The 15,414-nt window shown below is 32.9% G+C and overlaps 2 protein-coding genes across 2 annotated transcripts in view; one reads left to right on the forward strand and one right to left on the reverse strand.

The window, feature by feature from the left end:
* LOC141381693 (uncharacterized) overlaps positions 1-15,414 on the reverse strand; it is an 835,171-nt gene that overhangs the window by 625,403 nt on the left and 194,354 nt on the right. The gene's annotated exons all lie outside the window — the stretch shown is intronic.
* Positions 1-15,414, forward strand: part of LOC108183846 (uncharacterized) — a 92,394-nt gene that overhangs the window by 7,712 nt on the left and 69,268 nt on the right. Inside the window, exons 10-18 of the mRNA XM_087248931.2 lie at positions 1,233-1,316; positions 1,434-1,478; positions 4,667-4,723; positions 4,810-4,887; positions 4,975-5,025; positions 6,094-6,141; positions 6,234-6,436; positions 6,775-6,926; positions 9,067-9,626. Coding sequence (XP_087105057.1) covers positions 1,233-1,316; positions 1,434-1,478; positions 4,667-4,723; positions 4,810-4,887; positions 4,975-5,025; positions 6,094-6,141; positions 6,234-6,436; positions 6,775-6,885 — 677 coding nt within the window. The 3' untranslated portion in view covers positions 6,886-6,926; positions 9,067-9,626. The remainder of the gene's footprint in view (positions 1-1,232; positions 1,317-1,433; positions 1,479-4,666; positions 4,724-4,809; positions 4,888-4,974; positions 5,026-6,093; positions 6,142-6,233; positions 6,437-6,774; positions 6,927-9,066; positions 9,627-15,414) is intronic.

The following is a 15,414-nucleotide window of genomic DNA, read 5'->3' on the forward strand; positions in this document are numbered from 1 at the left end:
TTAACTAGTCAGGTTAGGTTAATTAGGCAAGTTATTGTACAATGATGGTTTATTTTGTAGACTATCAGAAAAAAATAAAGCTTAAAGGGGCTAATAATTTTTACCTTAAAATGGGTTTAAATAATTAAAAACTGATTTTATTCTAGCTGAAATAAAACAAATATATAGACATAAAAATATTATCAGACATACAGTGAAAATTTCTTTGCTCTGTTAAACATCATTTGAAAAATATATATAAAAAAAGAAAAACTAATTCAAAGGGGGGCTAATAATTCTGACTTCAACTGTATATTATATGGCTAGGAGAAAGTGCAACACAAGCTAATTTTTAAATTGAGTCCACTGGACAAAAAATGCTCATAGGGGAAACTGACATTATTTAAACATAAAGAGTCACAATCAACTGGCCGAGAAGAAAATAATATTATAAAATAGGTTTTCAGTAATTAAGGTGAATAGTTTAGGAAACCCAGTTTGCCAGAGCCAAAACAAGTACAATGTGTCAGATTCTGTGTCAAGAATAACACAATTTGACTCAATGTATCGATTGTACCCACTTAAGAATCACACGCAGAAATGTTGTAAAATGCCCAGAGACTTTTATAGGCATAGGTTGAAAGGACAAGCACCACTCCCTTTGTATTGGTTTAAAGAATTTATCTTCCAGAAGTTTTCAGTGTTCATTTCAAAATTAATTTCCTATACTGAAAGATTCATCCGGTTCATCATTGAAAGAGTTTGAAAGCATCAGGAACCCTTTAGTCACTGACAAGTACAATGTGTCAGCTTCTGTGTCAAAGAATGACACAATGGGATACAATGTCTCAAAATGTACCCACTCAAAAATAACCACAAGCTGAAATACTGAAATACACGGAGAACTTCATAGGCATAGGTTGAGAACTGGTCTAGAAGGACAGGACCACTTCCTCTTGTAACTGTTAAAAGATATTATCTTTCAGAATCTTGCAGTAAGTCATCAGAGTTTAAATCCTTCTCCTATCCTTAAATTTTCATTGTTACTAGCAGTTAAAACCATGACTCCCTTATCACAGTCAATATAACCAGATATCGACTTTCATAATAATTGTGCACAAATTGTATGTTTCATGATCTGCTTATTCTGCCAAAAGTTGAAAGCCTCTTTAAAGACTGAATCTTCTCTGAACCAGGTATTACAATTAAAAATGTCAAATAACATTTCATAATTGCAAAGAAAATAATTGCAGTTTCAGCTCCAGACGTACCTGTGAGGTTCTGCCAGGAAGTGGAGCACCAAGACACTTGGGATAAACCCCAACCTGAAAATCAAGGTAAAAAACAAAATAAATAATAACAGATTCATTGGTATTTGAAATAAGAACTGAAATAAGAAAATTGCTCCACATACTCACACTAGGTAACTCAACATTTTCTGTACAATCCAACAGAGGACACATTTTCTGTGCTGCGGCCTTTACAAGACAGAGCACCACGTAAGTTGTATGTCTCACTTCAGGTAATTACGGTCACATTTCATTTAGCTGTATTGTAAAAAAGAAAATGTTTGATTAAACAAGGCTGTAAAGCTAAGACTAAAATACAAAAAAGAGAACACAATTCATCTACAACAGTAGAAAGCTCAATAAAGACAGAGCTTCTCATATGCAGATCACCAATGCGATACCTGCCCATATTGAAATCTGTTGCATTTAAATTTATGCAAATTACATATATGCCATGCAAGTTCCTATTTGGATTTTACAAATAAAATATATTTTATTTATGCAATATACATTTTGAAATATTGCAAAAATGGCTGTGCTGCTTACAAATATTATCTTTCAACGATTGGAATAATATGTACAGATATGTTCACACACACGCACGCACACAGACACACAGACACACACACACACACACACACACACACAAACACACTCTGCTCAGCACATATGAGTACACCTCCTTTTGAATTGGAATATTGTCATCTATTTTTCAGTAAACAGAGATAATATTTTTGTTCATTTAAATAAAAGATGTTTATTAAACAGTTATGTGCACTAAAATACAAGTTTGGCCACATAACATCTTTAGGAATAAAAAAACAATTTAAATTTAAATTCAAATGAGTATTTGCACAAAAAAGTAAACTACAATTTTTTAAATTTATAATAATAATAATAAATGTAATATTATTTTAAGTTTCTCTTGATTTTTTCCTGTATTTTAGAGTTTTTTTGTATATATTTTTGAACCGTAATATAAATTTATTTAGCTAAATTATTTTGACTTTAGACTTTAGCTAACAGAGTTCAGATTCGATGTTTTGAAGTCTGTGTTTGAAATCACACTTTGTGCCCTTGTTCACTATTTCATACACTAGTTAACTAATATAGTTCACCTGACAGTTTTAATGAACACTAATGAGTGAATTCAGACACTGATGAACACCTGCTGTTAATAATTACAATTACTGAAGAAAATAAACAAGAAACACAAACAGTGACTTGAGTTACAACATTAAATAAAATCAAATAAAATAGCTTCAGTCTCAGCAGAGGATCATTAAACAACTCTACAAACAACAGCAGACACACTTATTACTGACTGATTTGACTTCCATACTATTCTCATTGAGATCCAACAGAAATTAAGGTGTTTTTTGTGTCACCGTAATGGAGTGAGGGGCTGATTTAGTTGGGTTCTTCACCCTTGAACTCATTTAATAAAACTTTCCAACTGCTGTAATACAGAGTTTATAAAACGTTTGTACTATAGCAATAAAGTTAGAAAGTCAATAAATAGAGAAATCTATTTGTCTGAAATTAGTTCTGATAAATGTTTTGGTATATATCTGGATGAAGGGCTTCATGCAATAGATTTTATGCTTAGTTGCAGGTATTAATTTAATTAATGAGAAGTGGAAACAGAAAAGATACCTCTGTAATTACTTAACAGTTAAGAAATAACATACAAAAACAGTTCAGTTATGATGAATACACACTCAGACCTCATGAATCTGACTTTGTATCTCAACAATGGTAACATCTCAAATGTTTCATGCTGCAATGCATGCTGGGAGTGGCACGGTACAAATATCCCAGCATGCATTGCGGTATAAATAAATGTTGTATAATGGTCTAACAGTTTTCTTTATTTGTGTTTGATTCTGCTGTTGTTTATGTTTAGACTTTCAGTTGCCTGTTTGTGAGTTAAACTGTTAATTTTGTTAGTTGTCACCATTATTGAGGTTCATACGCTGATTATTGATGTCTCTTTGAGTGCGATTGACACCATAGAGCAGTGTTATTGTCCAAGATATTCTTAAAAACTTTCAGAAATCATTGCCATATAATGTAAAACAATAGATTTCACATTGAATAGAAGCAGTAAATTTTATTATACTAAATGAGAACAGACTCTGCCATTTAATAGCAACATGAACATCACCAGATCTTATTTAGGTTTTTGGCTGGCTTGCCTCAACAAAGGAGCTTTTTAAACAAAGTTCTTAACAATTGCAGCAGCCACGATATATAAATGTTAAAAATGACAGGGCTAAGAGCCCAACTAAAGCAAACTCTGTTCTCCATGATGGTGACGTAAAACTTTCACTTTTTCTCAAGAAGAACTTTAGTAGATGTTATACAAAAATACATGTATTAAGTAATAAGTGTAGCTGGTGATGATGTTTGTAGAGTTGTTTAATCATCCGCTGATCATTTAAATTATTTAATCATTTGTTGTTCTTCAGGTTATTTCATTATAAAGCTGTGACTAAAGTTTTGTATGTTCTGTTCTTGTTTTCTCCCTTCAGTATTTCTTCATTTGTTCATTGTTAATCCTCAATTATCATTTAATTAGCCATTTAATTAATGAATTTACTTCAGCTTTGCTACATGTTTTTTGAACACTCAGTAGTGTGGACACTTCAATTAAAACTGAAGTATATGCTCTGGGGTTTAAAGGGTTAAAGGTGTGAGAGGTAAAAACACAGTGTAAAAATGTATTTTAACAGTAATATACTGTTCATTTACACAACGGAAGTAGACTGTAAAAAAACAGTATATTGCTGGCAACCACAGCTGCCAGTAGATTACTGTTAAATCAAGGAAAAAACAGTATTTTACTGTAAAACCTGAAGCTAATTTCTTCTGTCTGTCACCGTTGTGGAGGAGAGTAGAGCCAGTGTATGAGTTAAAGATGAACAATGAACTGCTGATGTTATTCTGCATGTTTCTCTATTTAAAGATAGCGGCTGTTTAGTGGCTGATGCAGTCAGAATCTCTCTGGTGATTCCAGATTTACATGTATGTGTGCTGTTGTGAAAAATAAGACATTAGAGTTAAAGCGAACTTTTCTAGTTAACTAAAATAAGTTATCATTATAAGTATGCTTCTAAGCATATATAGCACATTACTTCATAAACTCATTCAGCAGTTGACCAAGTTGAGGCAGTTGCTTTCAGTGAGCAAAATGAGTTCACTTGAGTATTGTGTAAATCAATGTAGTCCATGTATTTTTACAGCAACATACTGTAAAATAACAGTACATTGCTGGCAACTGCAGCTGCCAGTATTTTACTGTTTTTTAACGGGACAATTTTTAACAGTGTAAACACATTTATTGTAATTTTTTGCAACCTTTTTATACTTTTGTTTGTTTGTTTTTTATTATTTAGACAACACATACTCTGTCCAAGATCCAAAGCCATCAGCAGATCAAAGAAAAATGCAGAGTAAGTGTAAAAAATAAATAAATTATATACATTTTATGTAGTGTCATAGTAGCAAATGCAACTTACCAACTTGACCTTTTTCTCAGCACCAGTTTTTCCAATAAGCATGTCCCATGTAAATGAGCAAGAAGATGCTTGGGGGGACCACCCATCGAGCTATCGAGGTGCGAGAACATTCAAAAAAACATACACAGCAAATTAGTTTCTAATTATTAACATGGTAATGTTACATTGTCTGTACAATCACACAGAAGACACAACTTCTGAGCTGAGACCTTCAAGTACCCAGACAAGAGCGAAGAGTAAGTCATTTGTTTTTTTAATTGACAGTTACTTCTTATGAATTATTATTATTATTATGTTTTTTATACAGTATTTGTAGTTGTATTTATATACTGCTAACCAACATCTATTAATGTAGTTAAATCTTAACAAATTAATTAAATTTCTTGCAAATTAATTAACAATTTGCTAATGCTAAATGCATGATTCAGTGTGCAGTTGTTACGAAGTGTTACCCAAACTTTCTTCCTTCTTGCTGAACACAAATTAAGATATTTTGAAGAAAGTTGGAAACCTGTAACCATTTACTTCCATAGCATTTTCCTACTATAGAAGTCAATAATCACTGGCTTTTAGCTTTCTTCACAATACCTTCCTTGTGTTTAGCAGAACAAAAAAAAAACTCAAATGTTTATAACCACTTAATGGTGTGTAAACGTAAGTAAATGTACATCCTTTTAATTTATTTGTAAACATATTAATCAACACTGAATATGAAACTTGTTCAAAGCAACTAATCAATGAGCTTTTCCAATTTTCTGTGAAAATTTTCCATGGTTAATAAGCTGTTCGCAAAACATTATCTAATTATTTCCTTGTAACCTAATAAATACAACACTATACAACAACAAAAAACACTTCGTTAATTATAGTGACAGTAAAAAAACTCACTGTATTCAGAATATTAATGTATTAGAGTACAATATATAATTTATCATTACCTATAAATTAATGGTTTGAAAATTAATTTAAAGTGTTTTGTTAATTTATGCTTTCAATAACTTTGGGGAACTAACGATTTCGTATGCACAGAAAAATTCACATATAAACTATTTTACGTAAAAGCACAGACCAAGAGGGGGTTGGCTGCTGTCTGCTTTTTAAAATTCAGTTTTATTTCCTCTTAATTCAGTTTTGCTATTTTGCTTTTCTGAATTCTGTGAATAGTTTAAGTCATTTTAGCCATAGAAAAACAATGTGTAATCAGACGGATATAGTTTTTTTTTTATCGTTTAAGGTTTCAAGCATATTATTACAATATCCTCATAACATTTTTGTGAATCGTTCAAAAGTGATTTTGCTTGCAGATGCTTCTGGTATCAGCCGATGGAGCTGCATCTCCAGTCAATGCACACGTGAGTAAAATTTAAGTGCTAAGAATAATAATAATAATTAAAAAATATTTACGTATAGTTGAATAGAGATTAACCCACTTACTGTGTTGCAGCTGTGGAGAGGGCAATTTTGGAGAAGCTTAATGAGCTGGACATGAAGATTACCCATCTAACTTCAGTGGTCCAGTCCCTTGCCCCTCGGTCAAGTGGTCAAATGGTGGTGGACACTGAGGATGACACCTTTCCTATTGAAACAATGGAGGACCTTGAACAACTGGAAAGGCAATTAGCTGAAAAACCAATGATGGAGAAGATGGTACGAATATTTAAGATTTAAAGGTTTTACAGCTGTTGTTAAGTAAATCTTTATTATATGGCCAGTTTCACAGACAACACTTAAGGCTAGTCCCAAACTAAAAATGTATGTGTGAGCTGTGTGATGCCTTACAATATCTCATTGCCATTATTTTGTTACCAGATGCACGCTAGTATTGTGCTTATATTTTCTTTCACATGGATTTTTATAAAAGTAGTTTTATATCTAACATTAACTAAGACTTATAGTCCAGACTTAAGCTCATCCTTGTCTGTAAAACTGGGCCATAGTCCTTGCACTTTGTCTGTAAATATTTAATATTACCTTTTATTTTTAAGATGAAGAGGTTATCCATCAGAGGAGGACAAACTCTGAAAAAAACCATTTGGCGTGTAGCCTCCAAAGTGTTTGGTCCAGTGGCCAAACAGCTCAACTGGAAGAGGAGATAAAAGAGGCCTAAAAAACACAAATATTGGGACACTTGTGATAGGTATGTTCAATTGTCTTGCAATGAACGGTTTAGATAATACCTATAAGACAGAACTGCCAGTATATCTCTATAGCATGATTACCTTGTACACACATAATATGGTTATCAGTGTGCTATAAGCTTACGAGCTAGCATATGCTGTTCATATATTGTAAAATGATATTTAATACACAAGAGTGTTTTAGAAATAAAATTTAGATCATTATTTTAAGTGGAGAATTGTTCATTCTTGTATATTAGGGCAAGGAGATTAAACCTTAAATCAAAACCTTGATTGATTGAACACTTTACCTCCTTTTGAAATATTGAATCATTATATTATTTTCCAAGTAATTTTTTGTACTTAATCAATTTCCATTTATTCATTTACTAAACATTTCAGTTTTAGTGTTAAAAGAAAGTTTCCCTAAAAAAATATTTCCATGTCAAAAGTGGAAAATGACAAGTATCTTTAACAAGCATAACTTGTGTCTGGAAAATAGTAAATAATAAAGCAATGTGAAAAAGTACATAATGTGAACATTGCTGTTCACAATAATATTTTAAGTGCGTGTGTGTGCATGCTTCTCTTTACGAAAAGACAGCTTACATTGTATGTTCATTCATTCATTTTCTTTTTGGCTCAGCCCCTTTATTATTTCGGGGTCGCCACAGCAGAATGAACCGCCAACTTATCCAGCATTCGTTTTACGCAGCGGATGCCATTCCAGCTGCAACCCATCACTGGGAAACATACACACACACACTCATACACTATGGACCATTTTTTTAGCTTACCCAATTCACCCATACCTCGTCTTTGGACTTTGGAAATCGGAGCACCCGTAGGAAACCCAAGCGAACACGGGAAGAAATTGAAAACTCCACACAGAAATGCCAACTGACCCAGCCGAGGCTCGAACCAGCGACCTTCTTGCTGTGAGGCGATAGTGCTGATTACTGCACCTACCTTGTATGTGATAACTAGAAATAATAAAAACAAAACCTCAGTCGATTTGATTATGAATATACGCTAAAAAAAGTGAGTTATGCTTCACAAATTATAGGTCATATAATCAAAAAGAAAATCTGTCATGCCTCTGATTATTAATCACATTGCCTGCATTCGCTTGAGCTTTGCTGAAGCACATGTGGACAGTACATGCATTAAATCGCCACGTGGGGATATATGTCGGTTATGGATTTAGGTTTCGATTTTCGAATAATCTCCCAGCACTACAGTATAATGCATATGTACACTTTTACAGTATTCATTATTTAGCAGTCAATTTGTCGTATGATATTAATCTAATAAATTTAAAGAACAAATTTTCCCGAAATTTAAGTTAGCCCTAATCACCTTGAACTGCTGCTTGGTCAGTTGTCATCACAACGTGTTTAAACATAGCTTTATTCGTCTAAATAAAGTTATTACCTTGTTAAATTTACTACAAACAAAGTGGAATAAATATTTTACTGACCACACATATCAATAACAATGAATCAGACTGCTTACCTCAGTATTCCCGCGTGGACTGGTGTCTTCTACGTGCTGAGTGTGATGCTTTGAGGAAACATGCGCAATAGTGATGAAGTTTCGAACACAAAAGAGTCGATTCCTCGAATTTGACCACGTTGTCCAAGTGCATACTAATGCAAGTACACTTGTTTTTGTTGTTGTTATTTTTTCTTTATTCATTTTATGGCGGATTTAAGCTTTTGCACCTCTCGTTTCTATTTGACATCAATTTTTCAATAGCTTAATTTATTTGAGAGTAACATTTTAAAGAATATGATATTGATTACATGAGGACGGTGCATGATCGAATAGTAAAAATATTTCCAATCTAAGCCGTATTTCAACAACAAATGAACAGCAATCAAATAAAGGTAGGCTAAACTGATTTAAAAATGGTGTTAACGATCATTATCTAAAATAGACGATATGCCATAGCTAAACGAATTTCAAACAATCATATTATTTCTTCCACTCTATTATTATTATTATTATTATTATTATGTAGTCAAATGCAATAATTAACATGGTGTGTATTAATTTTGGTCAGATAAAAATAAAAGGCTCACAATAAAATAAAACACCCCCTGAGCCTTCTTAAAACCGCCTTATTTTATTTTCTTTATTTTTATTCTTTTTAAACAGGTGCAGCTATGAGGAACCCCGTGCTTCCGTCTCCAACAGAGGCAGAAGCAGAAAAATATTTGAAAGACTTTCTCCGCTTGGCCCCAGGAAGAATGGCCTCTTGAGCCAGTTGTTTTTATTTATTTATTTATTTGCTGCTATTTGGTTTTGTTTGCTTCAAAAAATATGAATTCTAATCAATTATAATATAATAAAATTCTACAAATAATTCTTCAGCCGTTGAGTTTTTCATTTTGAGTGGATATACTTGAGCTTATTATATATGTGAAGACGGATGTATAATCAGAGTACCTGTAACTGTTATTTATAGCAAAATGAATGAAGGAAATGTCTAAATAAACAAATAAAAAACGACGTCTATGCTACATAAATAAGATGTCTCACAGACCTAACATTCTAAAAATGAACATCTGTAATGCATCGCATAGACGTTGTTTGAATGTATGACAAGGACGTCTATGCGACGTTTTCCAGATGAGCAAACGCCCTGAATAAGACGTCTCCCAGATGAAAACGCGGATGTCCAGCAGACGTCTCTGCGACGCATGTGTGCTATCTGGGTACATGTTTTAGTTCTTCTAACTAGTCATGACTTATATATAGTTTTTCTCTGCGTTTGGACACTTTATCCTGTTAAAAATTAACAAAGCAATAAAAATGTAAAATGAATAAAACAATGAACAGAAAGAAAATAACTTCTCTTCTTCTTATATGAGAGTAATTAACAAAAAGAAATCAGATACGTCAGAGCAAGAAACAACAGCCACAAATTAGCTGATTAAAACTAGTACTCCATTTCTTATACATAGCCCAGATAGCAAAATACACTCGGGCCAGTTCCGGCTAGATTGTCGCCTGCCGGAGACTAACCCCTCGGCCCAACTTCGGCTGCCGGACTCGGGCCGGATGCCTGTGGACTCACTGCCCGATTCCGGCCCGAATCAAGCGGGCCAGATGCGGCGGCCGTAAGCGAGCCGATGCTGCGCATCCGCGCCGGAATCGGCGCGAGGGTAATGTGCGCTGCGGCCCAGAGCTGGCGCGATTCCGTATTTATACACCTTATAAAACCTTTTGGTATTACATTGGTACTTGATATATGGTATTACAACCATTTGAATTTATATAACAGCAAACACAGACTATAATGTAAACACAAAGTGTAAGCACTGCGTTTAACCTTTGAATAAAGTGCAAACTGCATACATATTCTGTAACGAAAATAATCAGACAAATGACAAAATAAATAAATGTTAAACGTTTATTGATTGCAAGAAAAAAAATAGTACTAAAATTTTATACATAATTTTGTAGTGCACAAGAATATCAATGTAAAAACAACAATAAAACAACACAATAAAGACACACAGAAAGATTTAAACAAAATATCTAAAAATTACACACTAACACAGATGTTTTTAAAACAACCCTGTTTTCCCAATAGACTTGAATTAAAAATTTGTACAAACAGCTAAATTTTATATAAACCTAAATATAGAAACCAATTTAAGATATTGCATGAAACATCTTAAAAATTCCAATGACAATCTGTAAAATATCCAAGTCAAACTTGTAAAAAGTACTGCAGAATTCTGAAGAAACATCTTGAAACATTTTTTAATCAAACATTAAAATAATAATAAACAAAGAAATATATATATATATATATATATAATTGCAGAAGTATAGTCAAACTTATTTTTAAATAAACTTGAACAAAATCAATTGCACAAACAGCAAGACATGAGTGAGATGATTATACATTTCATATATATACACGTCTTGTGCAATTTTATATTTATAATTTTATTTGTATTACGTTTATTAAAAATGTATCAAGATGTTTCTTCAGAATTTGGCGCACACACATACATACATACATACCATACATATATACACACACACATATATATATACATATACATATATATATATATATATATATATATATATATATATATATATATATATAAATGCAAATGAAAGAAACAAATTGTTCAAGTATCAGGGAACATCCTAATACACTTAAAATGTTGTTTAAAAAATAAAACAAAATAGTGATGTAGACATTTGACACATTAGTTTTCTCTTCTTTCTTCCTCCATCCCTGTCAGGGGCAAGTTGTAGCTACCTTGTAATGCATTTTTCCACTTCTTTATCAGTGGCGTGTTATGGACATTTGTCCTCACTCCATCTGTGATTAAAAGATAAACAGATAATTAGTAGTGAACAAGTACTAATGTAAAAAAAAAGAAAAAATTAGGAAAAAAGTAGGCTACCTACGAAGCAAAAAAAAAAACAATAAAAAAAAACAAATAAACTTAAAACACTTTGAAATTAGCAAGAGCTTGAACTTACCAGTTTCTTCATTTGTTCGGGCTGCTCCTTTAGTTGATTTTCAAGCTTTTCCAAATCAAATTGGCCAAAGGAAGGTCAAATGTGTTTACATCTGGAATTTCATCACGTCTGTTTTGGTTTTGTGAGAATCAGGCCCAGCTGCTGCTTTATGACGTTGCATGATTTTAAAACTTCAGTCAGTCAAGCTAAAAAAGAAAAATAACAGATTAGTATAAATCAACCTGTAGCTTATTCTCATACAACCTCTGTAAATACAACAGTGGGTTAGACACTGCTGATATTCTCTAGTTGATCTTTACTTTCTAGCTGCATTAAACCTTAACAAATTTAGTGATGTCTTCAATTCTTACAAAGACATCACGAGATGCAATAAGTTCTGTCTTGATCTCAAACTGCACTAGAACAAAGACTGTAAATGTTCATAGGTGTACCGAGGGCCAGATGCAAAAAAACAAACGTTGTCGCGGGCTAAATTTTACATGCATCACACAGACACGTGTGTGTGTGTGTGTGTGTGTGTGTGTGTGTGTATATATATATATATATATATATATATATATATATATATATATATATATACATACAGTTGAAGTAAGAATTGTTAGCCCCCCTAAATTATTAGCCACCGTTTATTTTTTCCCCAATTTCTGTTTAACGGAGAGTAAAACATTTTTTCCCACACATGTCTAAACATATTAGTTTTAGTAACTCATTTCTAATAACTGATTTATTTTATCTTTGCCATGATGACAGTAAATAATATTTGACTAGATATTTTTAAGACACTTCTATACAGCTTAAAGTGACATTTAAAGGCTTAACTAGGTTAATCAAGTTAACTAGTCAAGTTAAGGTAATTAGGCAAGTTATTTTATAACAATGGTTTGTTCTGAAGACTTAAGGGGCTAATAATTTTGACCTTAAAATGGTTCATAAAAAAATTTTAACCGCTTTTTATTCTAGCCGAAATAAAACATATAGTCTTTCTCCAAAAGAAAAAATATTATCAGACATACTGTAAAAATGTTCTTAAACATTTAAAATATTTAAAAAAGAAGAAATAAATCAATGAGGGGCTAATAATTCAGACTTCAACTGTGTGTAGATAGATAGATAGACAGACAGACAGACAGATAGATATATAGATCATAACAAGAACTGCTGCTTAATTGAATGCATGTAATAGCGAAACCCGGTGGTTATTTATTGAATTCATTCATTTTTGTATAGCGGGCCAGATTCTATTGATATTTATAAAAAGCCTCGCGGGCCGTAGTTTGGACACGCCTGGTGTACTGGAATGTACAGTATCTGTGCATCTTGATGGTGGTCTTAAGATTTCTGCCATAGTCATTGATGGTGATGGTACTTGTGGTGCTGCCTTGATTTCTGAAATCTTCATATCTGCCTTTTATCCAGCCTCTTTGTTCCAAGTAATTTTTCTTCATCACGGTATAGATGTGTCTATACTGTCCCTTAATCAGATACATTTACAAAACAAAACATCACTTTAGTATAGTGCCAGGGCAAAACTCACAGGTTGTAATAGATCAATGACATAATGTTGACAGTATGTGTTTAAAATAATTGCAAACAAACCTGTTCTGTCTTTAGATGTATGACAGGCGATCATCATCCTCATCTGTCTACCAGTCAGAAATCACAGTTGCGTGTGGATGTTTGAGTCGAGCTTCCTCATATGCATCTATAATAAAACATCACATTGTTGTTAACCTCCCGTAAAGAAAAGTTCAAATCCTGAAATACTATCAAAGTTAATTAATGCATATAATACCTATAGTGTAAATAATCAGTACACAGAAGGTTGCACAAGATTTATTCGGAGATTCATGCAGAGTGACAGCCTTATGAATCTGAGACATAGATTTGTAAGATGGTCAAGCACATGCATTATTCTGTACCCATGAAGATTAACCTACCATTGTGAAAAATGTTTGATGATGATGATGATAGCCAATAACAATAAACCATTTCAGCTGTTTGTGAACCAATTAGTAATGTAATGTCTGAAAAGCTCAATCTATGTTAAAAATATATCAGCAGTTTACAGCTTATAATGGACTTTTAGCACACAACTATAACATGCCTATTCACGTTCAAAAGAGTGTGCCATTGACTTCTTTGGTCGTGATGTGCTGCAAAATGATCTCACTAACCTTTGTTAAACAAGAACAATGACACTTAACCAACAAATATTGTAACCCATTCATTTAAATCAGAATTTATCACTGTCAATAACATAAAAAACAAAAAAAAAAAACATCAAAATCTGCTTTAAGACGTTCAGTTTTACATTAACTGATCATTACAGCTTGAACAAAAGATATAATTGATTCACATAGGCTAACACATATGAATTAAAGTGCACACTAATATATTTCTCTTGGATAATTTAAAGAGAATAGTAAACAGTCGAGTTTCGATCATTTTCGTGACTAACTGCATAAACAAGATAAACAATATTTTATTAATCCAAAACGATTAGTTTTTATTTACACATAATCACAGAATTAATACTGTTGGATAAGTATACGCCTGTACAATGATTTTTTTCAACATCCACGGTACTTTATAATGTTAAATCAGGAAAAAAACACGTTTTGCCAAGTTAGTTAATGGATTCGTCTACAGAAACTTTCTTTAACGCAAAGTTAGCATACACACAAATTCGTTTCATGTTTCTTTAAAATAATTAAAATAGTTTTCAGTTACTACACACATTACAATCTAACATTGTGTAAAAGGAAAAGGAACTTTCAGACGTGTTTGTAACTGTTAGCGTTAGCATACATTAGCTCCAGTCGTGTTTCTTAAAGCAAGTTACATTTCGTATCAAACTGTTTTAAATTACTAAACGCTGTTAAAACCAAACACCGTGGAAATGTTTTAAGCTCTAAATTCGCTAATTATACAGAACACAAGCAGTAAAAAGCTTACCTTTCTGACCGGAATCCACGTGAAGTCTTTGAAAAACCAAACTTTTTCTTCTTGTGATCTTCGTGCCATGGTGGTTGACAACCAGCTTTTTGGAGCATTACCGCCACCGTCTGGATTGGAGTGTGGATCATGAGTTTAGTAACGCATGTGTTTATTATGAAACCAACTTCTGCTTTAAAAAAAACAGTCAGCACAGGAGCGTGCTATCTCAAAAATAAGAGAATTTTACATAGTTTTTCTCTAGATGACATGTATAATCTATTTATAAATAATATTGTTTTGTTTGCGTCTAAACATTGCGACCATCCACACTAAATATTCTTTTTTTTTTTTTTTTTGCTATCGTACCATGAATATTTTCTCAAATTATCATTAAACGTGGAGCTAACAGATTACTAGATAAAATAAGAACTTAATCGGTTGCCATCAGCCGAGTCCTTGCCAGAAGCGGCCAGGATATGGTTGACCGGAATCGGGCCAGTGCTTTACAGCCGCATCACAACCGCATGTGCGCGAGCGAGCTGCGGGCCGCACTCGGCCCAGGTAACATTTGCCGATGCCGAGTCGGAGCCGGAGGCGCCGGGGGGCAGCCGAGCTCGGGCCGATTACTGCCTGCTATCTGGGTCTTTTAGATGTTTTCTTTCTGAGGTAAAGAAATTGGCTCAAAGCCTCAAATATTTCAGAAACCAAAGTAAAATAACTGAAGCTCTCTGTACTTAATTTTCATAATATTTATTGTTAGTATATTTAGTTTGTCCTTTGATGTAGATCTTTTGTACTGCTCCTTGCTCCTTGTTGCAGTTGTAACAATTTTAATTTATTTTATATATTTGTAATGGTAAATATGCCTTGCGATGTTGATTGTTCCGTTTTGTGATGTAAACATTTTGCAACAATAATAATAAAAAAAACACTTATACTTAGTAGATTAAACAAGTTTTTGATCAACTTCAAATACTGAATGTCTATGTATTTGAAAGAGAGAGAGCAGATATGTTATGTGAGATGTGAAAAGGAGTGTGAAATTTATCATGT

Source organism: Danio rerio, chromosome 4 (assembly GCF_052040795.2).
Source record: "Danio rerio strain M-AB ecotype USA chromosome 4, GRCz13ab, whole genome shotgun sequence".
Classification (NCBI taxonomy): Eukaryota; Metazoa; Chordata; class Actinopteri; order Cypriniformes; family Danionidae; genus Danio; species Danio rerio.